At 40.0% G+C, this 19,855-nt stretch overlaps 1 protein-coding gene across 2 annotated transcripts in view; it reads left to right on the top strand.

Moving 5' to 3' along the window:
* The window catches only part of vps50 (VPS50 subunit of EARP/GARPII complex), a 119,430-nt gene that overhangs the window by 51,350 nt on the left and 48,225 nt on the right, over window positions 1–19,855 (top strand). For both annotated transcript variants that reach the window (XM_080863796.1, XM_080863797.1), the window contains exons 13-17: window positions 2,873–3,005; window positions 13,876–13,967; window positions 14,145–14,239; window positions 18,297–18,395; window positions 19,721–19,811. In XM_080863796.1, the coding sequence (XP_080719922.1) occupies window positions 2,873–3,005; window positions 13,876–13,967; window positions 14,145–14,239; window positions 18,297–18,395; window positions 19,721–19,811 (510 nt within the window). The remainder of the gene's footprint in view (window positions 1–2,872; window positions 3,006–13,875; window positions 13,968–14,144; window positions 14,240–18,296; window positions 18,396–19,720; window positions 19,812–19,855) is intronic.

Raw genomic sequence — 19,855 nt, 5'->3', positions numbered from 1 at the left:
CTGTTAGGCCTTGGACTGAATTTGTACCCCCAGATGTTACTTATTCTTAGCGAGCAGCGCTGCCACGATCGTGGGAGAGCTTTTTTGTTAACTATTGCTCCAGATTGCCTCATTGCAAAATCAAACTAATCTACTGCAGAACGATGTGCATCTTATTATCCCAGCTCTTAAGGGTGGAAATTGGTCTCATGTAGTTTGTTTTTATTACCCTGTCACAGAAGCTGTTTAGCTGCGTTTTTAAACTTCCCTCAGTTCTCTCAGAGGAATGTTTTTGCTTTATTTTGGATCATCATGCCAGGGTGCCCAATTTATTAGATCTTTCTCTCTTTAGTCTCCTGGATGATTTGTGTATGTATCTGAATATCTGTGGTTTGAAAAGCAACAGGAAAAGTCACCAACTGCGTAGCATGGGCTCTTAATTGTTGCTTTTGGCAAAGTTGTGATGCTGCATTTACATTACAGTTTTGCAAAGTTTTTTTAAATTAATTCATTCTAAATGCTGGATCCTATTTCGTTAAGCCTCATTCGTGAAATCGCATTGAGGTCAGGATCTGTTTTGAAAATTAAATGTGCACAAGAAGACGGCAATCCAGGAAAAACCATCTGTTTCTAACACATCAAGTACAAAAAAAACTTCACAGAGATTATTAAGAATATAAGCTGTAATTTTAAGCTGTGCTGCAACTTTTAAGTGCAAAGACTGGATGCCAGTTATCTCTGTACTCAACTAATGTAAGATATTGCAGCTTTTACCCAACCAGACTCGTACAATAAGTCTGCAATGTGAAAGTGGGAGCCAGAATTGAAGAAAGTCTTCTCTGTGAGGTGCTTGTTTAATGATGTTTATTGAGTATTTGAGGGAGAGAGCCGGGGATTTGCGACTGTCCCTCGATCGAGGAAAACTGCATTCTCTTGTATTCTCGTCTTGTAAAATGTGAGGCATTTGTATTTTTTTCTGCTTGCTCCTGCTTATGCCCACTCGCACAATTAAGGGAGAAATTCACTTAGCAGCACTTTCTTTCCAAACCCTCCCTGATACTTCTTGGCATTTGAAATGTGCATAATGATGGGAAACTGTCTTGAGAAAATCAAATGCCTAAAATAGATCCCGAACAGCTTCCCAGCTCTCATCACTGAACTCGTGGAGAGGGATGTGTCCAGCGAGGTTGATGACTGCTTCCAGTGATGGTGTAGATAATGTTTTTATAACTGCAGGTGTGATGGGCAGATCACTCACACTCAAACTCACACTTTCTGTGAGTGCAGTTGCGCTTACTTCTTCTCATTAAGCCCTGCTAAAGATCTTAACCTTCGCACTCAAACACCCCTCACTCTGGTTGCTTGGCAACATGGTGCTGTGATATGGTGGTGCTGGTGGAGAACATGAAATGCTATAGGTTCATGAGCACGCCTATCTAATTGGCACTGTTAGTCTGTTTGTAGTTAAAGATATATTTATCTGTTTTCTCTTTTTTATTGACACAGGTTGAATTTAGTGGATTGCAAATTGCCAGCTTGCTTTGTGATGCAGTGAGAAGTCCCTCTGTAGCCTGTTTATAAGCTTGGGTACAAGTAATGCTTTTAAAAAGATGCGTTTGTTTTCCTTGTATTATTGTGGAGTCATTACCTTACAGTATTAAGAATCTTCAGGTGACTGTTGTTGTTATTTGAAGCTCTAAAAATCAAATAGAATTGAATAAAAATTGAATTGAATTGGGGAAGCAGCACTGGAGCTGGAGACACCAACAGATTCATTAGGAAGGCTGTTTCTGGGAGTGGCTTTGGTGGAGTTGGGGTCACTGAACACACTGTTATACATTGTGGATTACATGTCCATCTTCTTCACCGCTCACTAGACAGGCAGCATTGACTGACTGAATCTGCTGCACTGTCATACGGACAAAGAGGAAAGGCTGTGACACTCCATAATACAATATATGTCTGAATGAGGTGTATCTGCAGGATAATACCGAATACGTTATCATTTTATCATATATAAACAATTTATTTTAATACTATTAGTACTATTACTACTACTACTACTACTGTCAATATTACAATAATTATTATAATTTCATGATATTCATTTTAGCTCCTGAAACAAAGGAATTTCCAAGACATGGGATTAATAAATGATTTCTTATTGTATTAGAATGATCAGAATATTAACAAAATATTGCGCTTGGGCTAAAAGAATATTAAAGTGGATGTATTCATCTTTATCCAGACTAATTTTCCACCTACATCACATCATGTATATCTGCAGCACTGGGCTTGTTGTACAGATGCACACAAATCAGACAAAATGTATTAGAGCTTGACTGAACTGCTGTTATCACAGCAACTACAAATTGTTGATATCCCTTTGCTTTCCTGCATGCCTGCTAAAAGGATGCTTTGTCAGAGACATCATAGACGTACTTCACTGTTGCAGTTAAAGTTTTAAAAGTCGTCTCTGTATTAATGTGGAAGTCAGTGACACGGTTACGTTGAAGTCTAATCGCTCACCTAGTGTGCACATCAAATATTTCCAAATCTGCTCTGTATATTTCTGTGATTACATCTCAGTACAGTCCCTGTTTTAATCACTTCTTATTTTAATTAACACTTACATAACATGAAAGTGTTTCTTGTGACACAGAAAGTGTTTTCCAGCAGTGTCCTTGGATGATTAGCATAAGCAGACTTTAATTAGATGTAATGTAGAAGACGGCCAGGAATCTGTTTTGCCCATCTCAGTAGCCCATATCTTTATTTCACACTTTTAAAAGTAGGTGCAATAGAGCTAAGGAAATACAGCACAAAGTTTTGTAAAGAATTAATCTAAAAAGGCTATTTTGACCTTCTTTTCATTATTGCTCTCTCTCTGCAGCATATTACCCCGGACAGCTACATTCCCTGCCTGACAGATCTGTGTAAGGCATTGTGGGAGGTGATGCTAAGCTACCACCATACTATGCAGTGGCACGAGGAGCATGACAAACAGGAGACCACACCCACTCCAGGTAAGAGTTTTACCTGTTCCGTCATATCAACTCAGTACAATTTCTCAAATTATACTTTACAAATCTTTTATTATTATTATTATTATTATTATTATTATTCAATTAAATTGAGTTTTATTTATATAGCGCCAAATCACAACAACAGTCGCCTCAAAGCACTTTCTACTGTAAGGTAGAGACCCTACAGTGATACAGAGAAAACAATCAGACCCCAAATGAGCAAGCACTTGGCAACAGTGGGAAGGAAAAACTTCCTTTAAACAGGAAGAAACCTCTGGCAGAACCAGGGACTGAGAGGTGCAGCCATTTGCATGAACAAGTTGGGGGTGAGGGGAAAAGAGACGGCCCATCTCATTCCAGACCATCTCGACTGGGTTTAGGTCAGGTGACTGTGGAGGCCAGGACATCTGACCCGGCACTCCCATCATTCTGCTTCTTGTTCAAATAGACCTTACGCATCCTGGAGGTGTGTTTGGGCTCATTGTCTTATAGAAAAATACACAAGGGTCCAACTAAATGCAAACTGGATGGGATGGCATGTCGCTGCAGGATGCTGTGGTGGCAATGGACTTGGTGAAAATGGGCTCCATTTTTTTTCCCACTGTCAGGGTAGTGCCAGTCTTTCCTTGTTGTTGATTTCCACTTACAATACAGGGAGTGCAGAATTATAAGGCAAATGAGTATTTTGTCCACATCATCCTCTTCATGCATGTTGTCTTACTCCAAGCTGTATAGGCTCGAAAGCCTACTACCAATTAAGCATATTAGGTGATGTGCATCTCTGTAATGAGAAGGGGTGTGGTCTAATGACATCAACACCCTATATCAGGTGTGCATAATTATTAGGCAACGTCCTTTCCTTTGGCAAAATGGGTCAAAAGAAGGACTTGACAGGCTCAGAGAAGTCAAAAATAGTGAGATATCTTGCAGAAGGATGCAGCAGTCTCAAAATTGCAAAGCTTCTGAAGCGTGATCATCGAACAATCAAGCGTTTCATTCAAAATAGTCAACAGGGTCGCAAGAAGCGTGTGGAAAAACCAAGGCGCAAAATAACTGCCCATGAACTGAGAAAAGTCAAGCGTGCAGCTGCCAAGATGCCACTTGCCACCAGTTTGGCCATATTTCAGAGCTGCAACATCACTGGAGTCCCCAAAAGCACAAGGTGTGCAATACTCAGAGACATGGCCAAGGTAAGAAAGGCTGAAAGACGACCACCACTGAACAAGACACACAAGCTGAAACGTCAAGACTGGGACAAGAAATATCTCAAGACTGGTTTTTCTAAGGTTTTATGGACTGATGAAATGAGAGTGAGTCTTGATGGGCCAGATGGATGGGCCCGTGGCTGGATTGGTAAAGGGCAGAGAGCTCCAGTCCGACTCAGACGGCAGCAAGGTGGAGGTGGAGTACTGGTTTGGGCTGGTATCATCAAAGATGAGCTTGTGGGGCCTTTTCGGGTTGAGGATGGAGTCAAGCTCAACTCCCAGTCCTACTGCCAGTTTCTGGAAGACACCTTCTTCAAGCAGTGGTACAGGAAGAAGTCTGCATCCTTCAAGAAAAACATGATTTTTATGCAGGACAATGCTCCATCACACGCGTCCAAGTACTCCACAGCGTGGCTGGCAAGAAAGGGTATAAAAGAAGAAAAACTAATGACATGGCCACCTTGTTCACCTGATCTGAACCCCATCGAGAACCTGTGGTCCATCATCAAATGTGAGATTTACAAGGAGGGAAAACAGTACACCTCTCTGAACAGTGTCTGGGAGGCTGTGGTTGCTGCTGCACGCATCCACAGCCTCCCAGAATCCATGGATGGCAGGCTTTTGAGTGTCCTTGCAAAGAAAGGTGGCTATATTGGTCGCTGATTTGTTTTTGTTTTGTTTTTGAATGTCAGAAATGTATATTTGTGAATGTTGAGATGTTATATTGGTTTTACTGGTAAAAATAAATAATTGAAATGGGTATATATTTGTTTTTTGTTAAGTTGCCTAATAATTATGCACAGTAATAGTCACCTGCACACACAGATATCCCCCTAAAATAGCTAAAACTAAAACCAAACTAAAAACTACTTCCAAAAACATTCAGCTTTGATATTAATGAGTTTTTTGGGTTCATTGAGAACATGGTTGTTGTTCAATAATAACATTATTCCTCAAAAATACAACTTGCCTAATAATTCTGCACTCCCTGTAGGTTTAGCAGATTTCTTCCTTCGAAAAAGGAATGACTGAACCTTGCCCTGTAAAGAGAATGTGAAATGCATGGCAGTGCTTTAGTGCTTTCTTTTTTCAGCCAGTAGCAGAACAATCACTCCTAATTACTCTGTCTCATTCTCTTCTTTTCAGTGGTGCAATGAAATGTGTCATTATAGCTTTACAATTAACCAGTTTTCCAGTAATGCTCAGCAGTTTGATGTATTTTAGTTATGTTGCATTATGAAACTTAAACTAGAACAGTAGTCTGTCTTAATTACTGGAATATGAATTTTATGTACTCATTATTGGATTTACATTATGCAATTAATGTGATCCGGGTGTAAGGATTAGATTCATGCAGAGTTGGTGGACTATGATGCATATGTGACTTTGGGTTTCTTCTGCTTTGTGCTAATACAAACAGGCCTTTTTAGAAGCTGTACAAGGATTTTTTTTTTTTTTTGTGGTAAGACATGTAACACTGTATTTATAAATTATTAAATGTAAAAAGGCACCCAACTCAAGGGATGAACAGACAACTTAGCAAGAACCTAATTAAAATTGTATTTTATATACTTTCATAGCAGCCTTTCACTTCCTTTGTTGAATCTATAAAAAATGCTGAAGATAACAGTTTGATAGGTATAAAATAGCATTTTTGCACCGTGTTTTTTTCCCCAGAGAGCTATTAGCCGAATATCCCAGTAAAAAGTAAAAGAGGCAAAAAAAACTATCTACAGCCAGCGTTGGAGTCATTACTCAAGATTTTCCTCACCTGGATGATTGTGCATGCATCAAGACACCTGTTACATTACTTTGTCGTTATTCTGTAAAAAGACCTGAAATGCACTGTCACATAATTACCAGCTAACAATATACAACTATAGGCTGCAGTCCTACACACCAACAAAAATCCTAATGAGGACACTTTTGATGCTTTTATTTTTTATTTTTTTGTTCTATTGACCAGTCCTCAGATAACTGAAGACCTTTTGTAATGCATGTAACAATATAATTGTAACTATCATTTAATTACTGAGAAAACATGGAGAAAAGGTTAAGGTATCAAATTTCATTAGACCAGGAATGAACATAAATGATATGGAGCGTTAAATCCAAATTCAAATCATTGTCAGTATTTTCGTCGGAGGTCAGCTGAGAGGCAAAATGATGGAATTGTGAAGACAGAAATCTGATCCACTGTGGATTTGATTTTTATCAACCATGTAATACCATCTGTGAGGGATCAACCATACTGCATACCTAAATAGGAAAGCGCCCAAGGGAACTTCATCAGTCATAGATTGGCCACCCCAGATTCCAACTTCAATGCTATTGAAGCAATGTATTGTTGCACACTTGGACAAATGACACTTCCAGGCATAGATGAGTTTAGAATCATTTTTCCCAGGGGTCCAGTATCTATTACAATACATTCATCTGTGTCCATTACATGAGTCCCACAGTAGGATCATCTTGACAAAGAAGGAGAAAAGGCAGCCAGGATCCAAAGAAGAGCTTTGAATGTTGTTCAAGAAGCCCGGAAAACTATTCCTGAAGACTATTTAAAGAAATTACTTTAAAAAGCTTTTCTATGAGAGTTCAGGCTGTGTTGTAGAATAAAGGTGGTCACACAAAGTAATGACTTGAACCTTCTGTTTTTGCCGTACTTTACATGCAGTGTCTCTGTATATTTGAACATTTCAACAAATTGCTGCTTCTGTTGCTCTTTTATCTAGCAAAATACAAAGAAGCTCTATTCTCAAGGCAATTCGTAATTTGTGGTTTAAAAGTTGAATAAAAGTAATAAAGTACACTGGATTTCCAGTTACTGTTACCTGATTACTGTTAATATAATTATCTGAAGAATATATCGAAAATAAGATGTAAATGAAGACCAGTCATATTAGCCATGCCTATTTATTTTCATCCCCCATATTGTACAGCATTCATTAGGTGAATGAATGAGGGCACAAAAGGATGTCCTAAATGGTTGATGACATGCTATGTTCGCAGGATCCTTCATTAAATGTGGTCGTCCTCAGTGTGGAAAGGACGGGTACCATTTTCCCTTTCCTGAGGCACATCTGTCATCTCACTATTCGATTGACTGTCACCTCCATGTAAAGGTGTCCTTGACCCTGGCTTTGTCCTGGTGGGGTGCGGGGGCGGGTTGTGGGTGGATCGGGTGGGTTGCGAGTAGTAATTTACTGTATAAGCTTTTATCATTTGTCAAAGAGTATTTTGTGGCGATGGTGACCTTCATCTCCCTACCTAACACAATGGATTTGCCGCTGTAGCACACTCCCCGTCGTGTTTGATCAGTTCCGATGGCCACTGGGAGAAGCCGTGGCTCCTTGTGTGGGAGAGCAATTGAGCATGTTGGAATGTACAGAAGCTGCCTTCACACCACATTAATGTTTAATAGCATCTTGGTATATAAACTGAAGTAGGGAGAGTCAATTTGTGTGAAATGTCCTAAGATTACTTCTTTTGGTGCACATTAGAGAACAGAGTGATGGAGTAATCCACAACAACAATGCTATTATGACACAGCATTGCTGTGATGCCTAATATTGTTGCATTGGTGAAACGTTGCAAGGCAGTGATCTAAAATATAACACCATATCTGTTTAACTGCAGGACAGCTTATAACCTAGAAAATGAAAATCCAGGAATTATATATTTATTCTTTCCATTTGTGTGTTATTTGTTATTAATCGGTTCTTAGCTCTGATTAGCTTTTTTCTGCTTTCAAACATTGGCTGAGTTGTGTTTTTCCACTGCAACTTAGTGAAGTTTGTGGTAAATCTAATTGCCATGGAAATCTTTTTAAGCACCTGCATGTTTCAAATAAAAATAATTTCTGGTGGGAGGTTAGATACTATGAATAGATGCCAAGACATTAAGTTTTATTTGTTAGTAAAAAAAAACAAAAACTTTTTATGTCCAGACTGCACTAAACTCTCACTTAGATCATCTTTAATCCTTTAAGATTCATTTGGATTTATTAACCAGGCGTTACAGGCAATTTTTGGCCAGTAATTCATTCTGTTTTTCTCCCTTTCATTTTGTGTTATTTCTCAAATGTATTAAATAAATAAATATATATATTTTTTATCCATGACACACTAATAATCACCCACTGCTTCTTTTAGATTGTGTTTTGCAGGCTACAATGGTAAAACCTTCCGCTTTGGAAAAATGCAAAGGTTGTGCACGTGCTGCTTTTATATGCATCATATTTTTTTAAGAAAACACACAGAGGGGCCGATGCCTCTGCAGGGGTTTGACCTGTGAGTCACTAAGAACTTTGTTACCTGCGCAGACACGAAAGGTCAAACACTGTTTGCCACCTATGGATTCACAAAGGGTTGCTTTCCCTGCTTTCCCTGTTATTTATTTCCTCCTCTTCTGTAGAAGCAATTGTTAAGGTTTTTATTAGTCAGTGTTGGAGGCTTGCCTCCACCCTCACCAGGTTAGCAGCGGGAAACCACACTGACGTGAACTAAGGTGACAACAGCAGCATAATATGAGAAACTCAGAAAACTGGTGGAAAGATGAAAAATTGGGGCAGGATATTATGTCAAACTTAATATAAAGGTTATCAGTTCCAAATTGTTTTGTGAATTATCAGAATAAGTTGCTTTTGCTCTTTAAGCAAAACCATAGATTTTATCTGTACTAGATTGATATCAGATTTTCGGGGTGCATCTTATAACCTGTTTGGTTTTTCTTTTCTTCTTTTAATTTTATTTTTTACTGAGTAAACATAGTCATATCTGATTGTCAGTTAATCAAATGAGATTCTTTAGTTATACACATTTACAGGGAAAATTATGGAGTCACTATTTTTAGTCATTTAAATTAATGAGTTTTCCAGATCAAGTAGAGGAAAAAATTGTTGAAACACTTGAAGCGGAGGAAAATCTCATGCAATCGCTTTCTGAAGAAATGTAAAGCTGTAGTTAAATGAGTGTTTGCAGACCTGAGCAAGCTATTACACGTGGCTAATTGAAACAAGTCATGGCACCAGCAAGAGAGTCGTTTCGTGAAACAGTAGAAAGATTTATCCAAATCTTTAAGAAGGAAATTCAATACAGAACATGCAAACAAAGTGAGGGCATCAGGACAGAAAAGAGGAAGCCAAATGAAAACCAGCACGTACAATAAACAGAAGAAAAGAAGGCTACAGAGGGCTAAAGAGCAGCAATTGTAGGCTGTGAATAATGGAAAGGAAGTGATGTTCAGTGATGAATCACCAATCTGCCGTGGATATGCAGCTGGAATGTTTGCTGTTCCTGTGGTGTTCCAGTGAAATGACCACCTAAAGGAAAAATAAAAATAACCCCAATCAACTGTTCCCAGTGGCCATCAGAACTGTGGTTATGTTTTTGGCAGGATTTAGGTGCGTGTCATTCTTTCTGAAGCAATCATTGTTGTAAAGTCTAGTGTTTTGTAGGCAAGTGGATGCTAATTTCAAACTATTAGTTATTACTGCAGTGTTAAAAATGGTGGGGAGGATTGTGTGCTTCTTTTCGTACTTACTCTTTTTGGCACACACCCTGTGGATCTCAGTATTGTGTCATGAATTACCGTATTTCCCGGACTACAAAGCGCACCTGAATATTAGCCGCAAAAGCTAAAATCAGGGGAAAATCCTGTTTTGTACATACATTAGCCGCACCTGACTAAAAGCCGCAGGTGTTTCAATGTTGACTTATCATATGTAAGAGAATATGCACAAAGGGAATTGTCAGGAAAGAGATGGCTGTTTGGAGACACACCCCTTTTATTAATATTTTGAAAAACAAGTTATGGGTACATATTTGCACATGTAGTACATAGCAGTAACCTACAGCACACCAGAAAAATAGATTCGGACTACCTTTTAGGCTCAGGTGCAGTGACACGGAGAAGAAAAGTCAGTCATTCACCATCTTTCTCTTCTTCCTGCGCTCTAAAACCACCAAAGTCCTCTTCTCCAATGTCGGATACAAACAGGCTCAGGATGGCTTCGTCATCCACTCTCCGCTTCTCTCCTTCGTTATCACTTTCAAAACCAAAGAAATCCTCGTTGTCAGTGTCAGAGTCGAACACCCTCAGAAGGGCCGTGGCGGTGTCCTCCTCTCCATCATGCAGCAGTCCAGCCCTTCAAAATCCGTTGGTGATCGTGGATGTTTTCGCACTTTTCCACGCTGTCAGAATCCACCGGTGGAGTTGGGCATAACTTGCTTTTCGCAAGTTTATCGCCGCTCGTCATCCATGCCTCCCGCTGAATGCGTAGCGCTACTTTGAAGTTTGTTTTTCGCGCTACTTCGTACGGCACTACGTTGCCTGGCGGACGGACATGTGACTAACATACCACTCTTGAACCTCGATCCTTCCGCCAGGCAACGTAGTGCCGTACAACAGCGGAACAAACAAAACAAATCGTCTTACGATATCACAAAAATCATGGAAAATCCATAGAAAAGCCGCACCTGACTAAAAGCCGCAGGGTTCAAAGCTTGTGCAAAAAGTAGCGGCTTATAGCCCGACAATTACGGTAGTCACTTACAGTTCCTGCTCTCAATTTTATCAGAGCTCTTAGCTTTCACGACCTCTCTTCTACTTGTCTTCCCCAATTTTTGTCCCCGCCCCCCCCCTCACACTGCCTCACATCCACTGCCGCCCGTGTGCTCATTAAATTGAACCCCGATATGTCAAGTTGCCATGTCACCATGTCTCCTAGGCCTGCGTTCTTTTGTCCTTCAGTGAATGATGCGATGGTGTTTAACAACAGCATCCCAATTAATGACTGAAATTAAAACCAGAGATGGGTATCTGTTAAAAATCGCCAGACTGGATTGTTTGTTTTAAAGCAGCTATTATTATTATTATTATTATTATTATTATTTATTTATTTATTTTTTAAATTATTATTATTATTACAATTGTAATGTTATGGATGTAGAATGAAAGTAAGGGCTGTGACGGTAAAATGAAGGGATGGGCTGATGTTAAGGTAAGTAATGAAAATACTTCCAAGAGGCAAGACACGTAGATGAATAAGGCCACACATTTCATATCAGATCAACCCCCCGGGAATTTCTCAGTGTGAAGATTGCAATCAGTTGGTGGGACGAGAAGATAATCATCCATGATAGGCAGGTGCAAAAATATTCTTGCTGACCGGAATTTAAATTAGATCTACGGTTTGGCATAAAAGTTGCATCTCCTTGTCTATTAAATCATTTTGCAGGTCTGGTGCCCAAAGTGAACATCATCAATCCTTGGTAACAGGAGGGGGAGTTTTCACCCTGATGACTATGGAAATGTTTGACCATGTCTGTGATATAAAGCAGTTACAGTGGGGGAAAACAATTATCTCATCCACTGCTGAATTTGTAAGTTTTCTCACTTCCAAAGCAATAAACAGACTCTAATTTTTACGATAGTTTCATTTTAATCGAAAGGTCACTGCCTTCTTTAGACACTCCTTTGTTACCTTGGCTGTATGTTTTGGGTCACTGTGATGCTGGAAGACGCATCCACAAGCCCATCGTCAGTGTTCTCGTCCAAGACGCGTTGAAGTCATCCTGTACCCTTAGCAGGGAAAAACAGCCCCGAAGCATAATGTTCCCACCTCCGTGCTCGACCGTGCTGATGATGTTCTTCGGGTCATGCTCAGCATTTTTCTTCCTACAAACACAGCGACTTGAGTTATGGGAACGATGCGAGTGCTGAGAGATTTCAATTCTTTCTTGGGTTTCTGAGTAACCACACCAACAGTTGTCACCTTCTCACCCAGCTTGATGTTCTTGTAGCTCACTCCAGCCTTGTACAGTCTCGTCCCTGATGTCCTTTGACAGCTCTTTGATCTTGCCAATAGTAGTGGAGAGGTTGATGGAAGACGTTGAATCTGTAGACATGGTGCAGCATGGGATGAAATAATTATTTCCTCATGTGTAGTTGGGGTAAGAACAACACGTTTCTTAGTGGTTTGATGCTCTAACATTAATTGCTGGGCATAAAATAAACGTGACAAACCTTTTAGGTCATTAAAGTTGAGGATTTTCATTCTTTAGCTTTACAAGTTTAAAAAAATGTTCATTTTAAACTCAAGATTTAAGCTCTGAATGATCAGGCATCAGTAGTTTTACTAAAATATATTTTTGGACTCATTATTCAGCTAAACCACTTGTTGGAGAATTGTTGTATTTTGGGCATCACTGATCTAAAGATTCTTTACTTTTTGAACTTCTTATCTCTGTAACAAGAAAAAGTACACTCAAAGGCATCGAAGCGTCAGTTCATTGAGGAGTTCCTGTGTTTGTTTTTATTTTCCTTTATGTCTTGGATCCAATTTTTTTTCTTTTGTTCTGTTTTCTTTTAATGTCTTTTTTGTCTTTTTTAATGTCTTTTCCTGTTTTTTCACTCAGCAGTGACCTAATTCTCCCCTCACAACATCTTGATGTAACTGTCCCTGCTGGCTCTTTCTTTCCTTTTTTGTCATTATATTTATATAATTAGATTTACACAGCATGTGGGCTGTGTAAATCTAATGCAGATTCATGTGTATGGCTTTTTTCTTCATTTTTCTTTTTAAATGGATGCGCTTTTTGTTCCAGCGTTAATATGAAAACACATTCACCACCACAGATTGTTTTCATACGCAGCTTTGTAACATCACCACATACTTTTCTTTTCTGAGCACATAACGTACACGTACAGTTTTCTCATTTAAAAAATTGCAGGAGATATTTATAGTCGTGCACAGCAGGGCCACTGCACAGATGCTCTGTTTGACAGCAGACGTTTGAGCCAAGCGGAGTTAAATTATGTGTTTGTGTTTCGGTCTGCGGGTCTTTCAGTCATCTTGCTGCATAATTCATGCCTGTTCCCAAATTGAAATTCCATGTTAATCCAATAGGAAGACGATGAAAGGAAAAGGTAATCTATTTGAAAAGGAACCACTGTGATTTTACTTATTCATGTAAATAACACATATATTTATTCGTTTTAATAGAACATAGTAAACACAGCCACGGTTTCAAATTCAAGGTCGGGGTATATTAAAGTCCGGGTGAGCCCAAAGAGTTTTTCACTCTTGGATCTGTGTGATGTCGAAGAGAGTGGATTTCCCCTATCTGGTCATCTTATGCATGAAGCTCCGGATGAGGGGCAGATAATCAGCAGAAGCTACCTTAAGAGGAAAGAAACTCAAACAGCTTATTTCAGACAGAAGATGAAAAAGAAACCACCCAAATTAAGATAAATATTTGATTTTTTTTTTTTTTAATAATCTGCAGATCTACTCTTCTCATGTATAAGAACGAAACTATGAAGCTAAGCAAGAGTCTGAAAGTGTTTAAACTACATATTTACTGTATAAAATGTGAATCTTTAAATCAACTATAAAAAGCTGGGTTTTCCCAATCGTTTGGTTTTATTTTACGTTAATTATAATCATAATTACCTTTTTGTGCTGGGAGTGGATTGCGATCCAGTCTTCATTGTGCAAATGCGCGTTAAAATTGCTAAATGATGCAGAGTCTTTGACTCTGAAATGACAGCCAAGCCAGAAGGTAAAGGAGGTGGATCTGAATAGAGAATTTTAATTGGTCACTGTGTGTGTGTGTGTTTTCGTTTTTAATTCAACTGTATGCCTTTTTGACTACCTGCAGAGGATGCTGCTGCCGCCGAGTCCGATGAGCTGGCCGTGGACCGCAGTTATGTGAAGAAGAAGTTGGAGCATGGACTGACACGAATCTGGCAGGTTTGTTGAAAAGTCTGCACCACCGTTTAAAAAACAAAGTTTTTCTGAAGCATTTCTCTTCCATTAAATTTATATTTCATTTTTTATTTTTTATTTTAATTTCTGATCCACTTGGAGCTGCCTTATCACAGGTTCTCCTCCCACAAATCACTGTGTCACTATTATTTCTCTCCACAGGATGTCCAGTTGAAAGTGAAGGCCTACATCCTGGGGACAGACATGTCGAACTTCAAATACGACGATTTCATAGTGGTACTGGATGTCATCAGCAGGTACGCCTCAGGTTTAGTGCAGACAGCTCATGCTTGTATCCAATAATTGGCCCTCATTATCTTGCTATTGCTGTCCCTTCCTCTTTGTGTGCCCCCCCCCCACACACACACACACACCTCTCATCCTTTTTTTTAAGTTTTAGACTCACACTCATTCATTCTTATGCTTCCAATAATGGCAACTGTTTTTTGTTAACTATAAAGGTAATTTCTCCAAACCCGTTTCTCCAACTCCCCCTTTTTCCTAGTGTACTAAGAAGAATCATGGATATTTTTTTGGGCCTTTTTCAGTGGGGTACAGTGAAGAGTTACAGGGAAACAGAGCGTGAGAGGAGAAGACGTGTGGCAAAGGGCCGCGGGTCAGATTTAAACCCAGGTATACGGCATATGGGTGCCTGCTCTTCCCGGTGAGCTAAACCAGCGCTCAAGAATCAGAGATGTGGCTCTACAATGTGTTAATGGTGGTGTTTCCTAAATCTAGCAGTGGTATCGCAGTTACTCATCAAGCGATTGTGACGTTTTTTGCATTACGCAAGTTCTTTGTTTAGCTCCGCAGAAAAAATATATCATTGATTCATCAAGAACGATCCCCTCACATCATAGGAGAGAGACAGAAAATACGAAGCAGACTACAAAGATCATTATAAGTTAGGAAACATAAAACTAAAACTAGATCTGGAAAAACCTTTTTGTGAAACGTTTAAAAAGATTATATTAAATGGATGTGAATATAAAGGAAAGTAATGGAAAAAATAGTGGGTGTTCATATCAAATAGACAGGACATGTGTTTAGCTTTAGTCTTTTTCACTTTGGTCAAATTGGTTAACTCAGTCAGTCTGAGGAGGCTTTTTTGGATTTTCACCCCTCAGTCGTAAAAGGCTGGTGGGCTATAGTCGTCACCCTGCTGGGCGGGCGAACAGCGTGGACACAAAATAACTAATAATGAAAACTACAGAATAACTCTGGGGTCTGCAGTGTTTTGCGGCTTCTTCAGACTTTTTTGCGTGAAAAGTAACAATAGTGACATGAAACCACACACATGGTGCCTACACGTTAACCCTGCCCTAAAACTACCCCAGCACCTCTAAACACAACATCCAAAGAAAAAGCAAAAAGTGAAAGATTCCACCAACCCAGAGCTCAAGTTACTGTGTGCCAGTTCTGCATCAGAAATGCTGTTTCTGCAAGTGTTTACTGTGAGCTGATGGGTTGTTTTAGCGTTCTTATCGCTGTAAAAGCTCTTTGCTATGGCTTTCAGAAACGTTGTTAAAAGAAATATCATGTGCACGTCTTCCTGATTAGGATATGTAGAGTTGCTGTCATTGCATATCAGACACTGTTATCAAGTAAGACTGAAGTACTGTTAAGAATACAGGGAGTGCAGAATTATTAGGCAAATGAGTATTTTGTCCACATCATCCTCTTCATGCATGCTGTCTTACTCCAAGCTGTATAGGCTCGAAAGCCTACTACCAATTAAGCATATTAGGTGATGTGCATCTCTGTAATGAGAAGGGGTGTGGTCTAATGACATCAACACCCTATATCAGGTGTGCATAATTATTAGGCAACTTCCTTTCCTTTGGCAAAACGGGTCAAAAGAAGGACTTGACAGGCTCAGAAAAGTCAAAAATAGTGAGATATCTTGCAGAGGGATGCAGCAGTCTCAAAATTGCAAAGCTTCTGAAGCGTGATCATCGAACAATCAAGCGTTTCATTCAAAATAGTCAACAGGGTCGCAAGAAGCGTGTGGAAAAACCAAGGCGCAAAATAACTGCCCATGAACTGAGAAAAGTCAAGCGTGCAGCTGCCAAGATGCCACTTGCCACCAGTTTGGCCATATTTCAGAGCTGCAACATCACTGGAGTGCCCAAAAGCACAAGGTGTGCAATACTCAGAGACATGGCCAAGGTAAGAAAGGCTGAAAGACGACCACCACTGAACAAGACACACAAGCTGAAACGTCAAGACTGGGCCAAGAAATATCTCAAGACTGGTTTTTCTAAGGTTTTATGGACTGATGAAATGAGAGTGAGTCTTGATGGGCCAGATGGATGGGCCCGTGGCTGGATTGGTAAAGGGCAAAGAGCTCCAGTCCGACTCAGACGCCAGCAAGGTGGAGGTGGAGTACTGGTTTGGGCTGGTATCATCAAAGATGAGCTTGTGGGGCCTTTTCGGGTTGAGGATGGAGTCAAGCTCAACTCCCAGTCCTACTGCCAGTTTCTGGAAGACACCTTCTTCAAGCAGTGGTACAGGAAGAAGTCTGCATCCTTCAAGAAAAACATGATTTTCATGCAGGACAATGCTCCATCACACGCGTCCAAGTACTCCACAGCGTGGCTGGCAAGAAAGGGTATAAAAGAAGAAAAACTAATGACATGGCCACCTTGTTCACCTGATCTGAACCCCATTGAGAACCTGTGGTCCATCATCAAATGTGAGATTTACAAGGAGGGAAAACAGTACACCTCTCTGAACAGTGTCTGGGAGGCTGTGGTTGCTGCTGCACGCAATGTTGATGGTGAACAGATCAAAACACTGACAGAATCCATGGATGGCAGGCTTTTGAGTGTCCTTGCAAAGAAAGGTGGCTATATTGGTCGCTGATTTGTTTTTGTTTTGTTTTTGAATGTCAGAAATGTATATTTGTGAATGTGGAGATGTTATATTGGTTTTACTGGTAAAAATAAATAATTGAAATGGGTATATATTTGTTTTTTGTTACATTGCCTAATAATTATGCACACTAATAGTCACCTGCACACACAGATATCCCCCTAAAATAGCTAAAACTAAAAACAAACTAAAAACTACTTCCAAAAACATTCAGCTTTGATATTAATGAGTTTTTTGGGTTCATTGAGAACATGGTTGTTGTTCAATAATAAAATTATTCCTCAAAAATACAACTTGCCTAATAATTCTGCACTCCCTGTAGATTAACACATTCTTTACTTAAGGGAATAACCGGGTATAGAAATGCATGTGAAACACTGCAGTGAAACGTGTGTGATATTTTTGCTCCAGTATCATTTCTTCAGTATCTCCTCTATAAACACCTTTATTCTTGTAAAAACAACAAAATAAAATAAGGTTAAGAGTTTTTTTTTTTTTTATCATAGACATAACAGTACCAGTTACAATGAGTATATGCTTGCATACTTGAGATCAAATGTTTTGTAAAGTACAAATGGGGAATATTATTTGAACTGGGTGCTTTAATGGAAAATTCTGTGGTTCCACTTCTTTAGCCTCGCGCTCTCTCTTGACTCGCATGTTACAGAGTTACCAGAGCAGACATGTGTACAATGTGTCAGAGCCTCTGCTGGCTCAGCTGTCAGTCACACACACACACACACACACACACACACACACACACACACACACACACACACACACACACACACACACACACACACACACACACACACACACACACACACAGCAGTAATCCTCCTGTGGCTTTGATACGCTAAAGGCTGTTTTTGATATTGGAAAACCCGAAGCCATGACTCCTGCAGTGAGAGATCCCAGCACCTTAGTGCTCTCTTATCATGTTAGACTTACCTTAGGTTTGTCAGCTGCCTCTAATGTAATGAGTGGCAATTGTTTTTTTGTTTTTTTTTTAATTAAACAAATTAACCAACAACTGGCTTAATCATGATATTCCTGACCTGCAGTTGTGGCATCTCTCTGCACACCTAGCTATAAGTGAAGTTATTTCAAAGCTCTAACCTCAAAGGTTGGCTTCAGTGGTTCATTAGGCAGCTGGTTTGTCCTCTCATTATAGACTTCATCTGATAAGATACCTACTGTAAATGAGCCATCTCATCCCTGCAGCTATCGATAAAGCTGTTGTGTTCATTGCATCTCTCGAGCCAACACGGGCTGCAGAATGCCAGTTTGTCTTAGTGCAGTCTCTTCAAACAGGAGGTTTGTTTTAACACTTCCACTCTGTCTCTGTCTTTGTCTCTAGCTCTCCTTACTTTATCTTCCTTCCCTCCTGCCACACTTTTGGATTTGTGATCAGTTTTTCCCGCCAACCTTCTCTTTCAGGTTGATGCAGGTGGGTGAGGAGTTTTGTGGCAGTAAGTCTGAGGTCCTGCAGGAGTCTATCAAACGCCAGAGTGTCAACTACTTTAAAAACTACCACAGGTAAGAAACGTCTGGGGCTTCTGTTTGATCATCATCCGAACCATGTGAAAGTTATGGCAAATGTTGGTCAAGTCTTTCAAAGCTAAACATGATGGAAAGTAGATGAAACCATTTCTTAGAAAGCAGGATATCGTTATGTGAGAGAAACCTTTGCACACGGCGATAACCACTTGCTGCCTCCAACATGCTCTATCCCAGGCGTAACCCTCTTCGGAGCTAGATGTGTAATTACATGCCAACACTCACTGAGCTGGAAGCACATTTACATCCTGATTGCATAATCTCCTGCCAAATTCATAAATATGTATAGTTTCACGCGGAAGGCTCCACATCATCTGAGGTGATTTGCATTGATCAGTGTTAAGGTTACCTGTCAAGAATCGTTGATAACGCGCTTAAATATGATTCCTCTTATAAGCGTCAGTCCTGTGACACAAATCGGGTACAGCTTTGGGTTACAGGTGGTGACATGGAGGTGTGAACATGTAACGAAAAAGCAGAAAGAGGTCAAAGAAACCCAGAGACGAAGAAGACTCGACCAAACACACACACACACACACACACACCTTTACACCGTGCCATTCAGAGTGCTTTATATTTACCCTATAGCAAAGTATGTCTATGTTTCTCCGTCTGGTTCCTGCGGTAACACACCCGGTCATCAGCGGGGGTGTACTGTCAGCCTCTGGATGCAAAGCACAGACTGACATTGTCAGAGTTCAGGCATAATAAATATTTTAGAACTCCAGCATTGTTGATATCCGCATGGGGTTTTCTTTGTTTTGTTTTGTTTTTTTCGTGCTGAGCGATTGAACTAGTCTCAAGGTTTTAATGTCCTCTGATTCACAGTGGATTGAATTAAAGAAATTCAGTTGTCGAGTGGACGAGTGTACAGTATTACAGTGAATATTCGACACTGTCTTTTGTGTTTTTTTTACTTTCATACTTTAAACGCCTTAAAGAAAAGAAACAAGCAGCACTGCTGTGTTTGAAATGAACACCGCACTGACATTTCACACCGAAGGAAGGATACTGACCTAGCGGGTGAGCACCTGGGGTGGCTGCTGTGAGCTGTGATCACAGTTAGCATTGAATCGTGTTGCAAACAGCACACACAGAACTTTTCCTTCACACTTCGCATTAGTGACCTTTGCAGGCTTTATTGATGTCATTGTGTTTAAATTGGGAGCTGCTTGACTATACGGGGTTGAATTAGGTGATTAATGGACAGATGTTAATGCTTTCTGTGTCTTTCACTTTTTCTTCTTCTTGACCTTTTCCTCAGCACTGTGCTCATTCCCTTTTCTCTTTTCGCAACCCCTCAGGGCCCGACTAGAGGAGCTGAGGATGTTTCTGGAAAATGAGACGTGGGAACTGTGTCCAGTCAAGTCTAACTTTAACATAGCCCAGCTCCATGTGAGTAAGAGACACAGCACTGAGGCGAAAAGGTGAAGGGAGGG

The sequence above is a fragment of the Rhamphochromis sp. 'chilingali' genome (assembly GCF_963969265.1).
Source record: "Rhamphochromis sp. 'chilingali' genome assembly, chromosome: 17".
Lineage (NCBI taxonomy): Eukaryota > Metazoa > Chordata > Actinopteri > Cichliformes > Cichlidae > Rhamphochromis > Rhamphochromis sp. 'chilingali'.
Note: the sequence above shows the minus strand (reverse complement) of the source record. Positions and strands in the feature narration are given on the sequence as shown.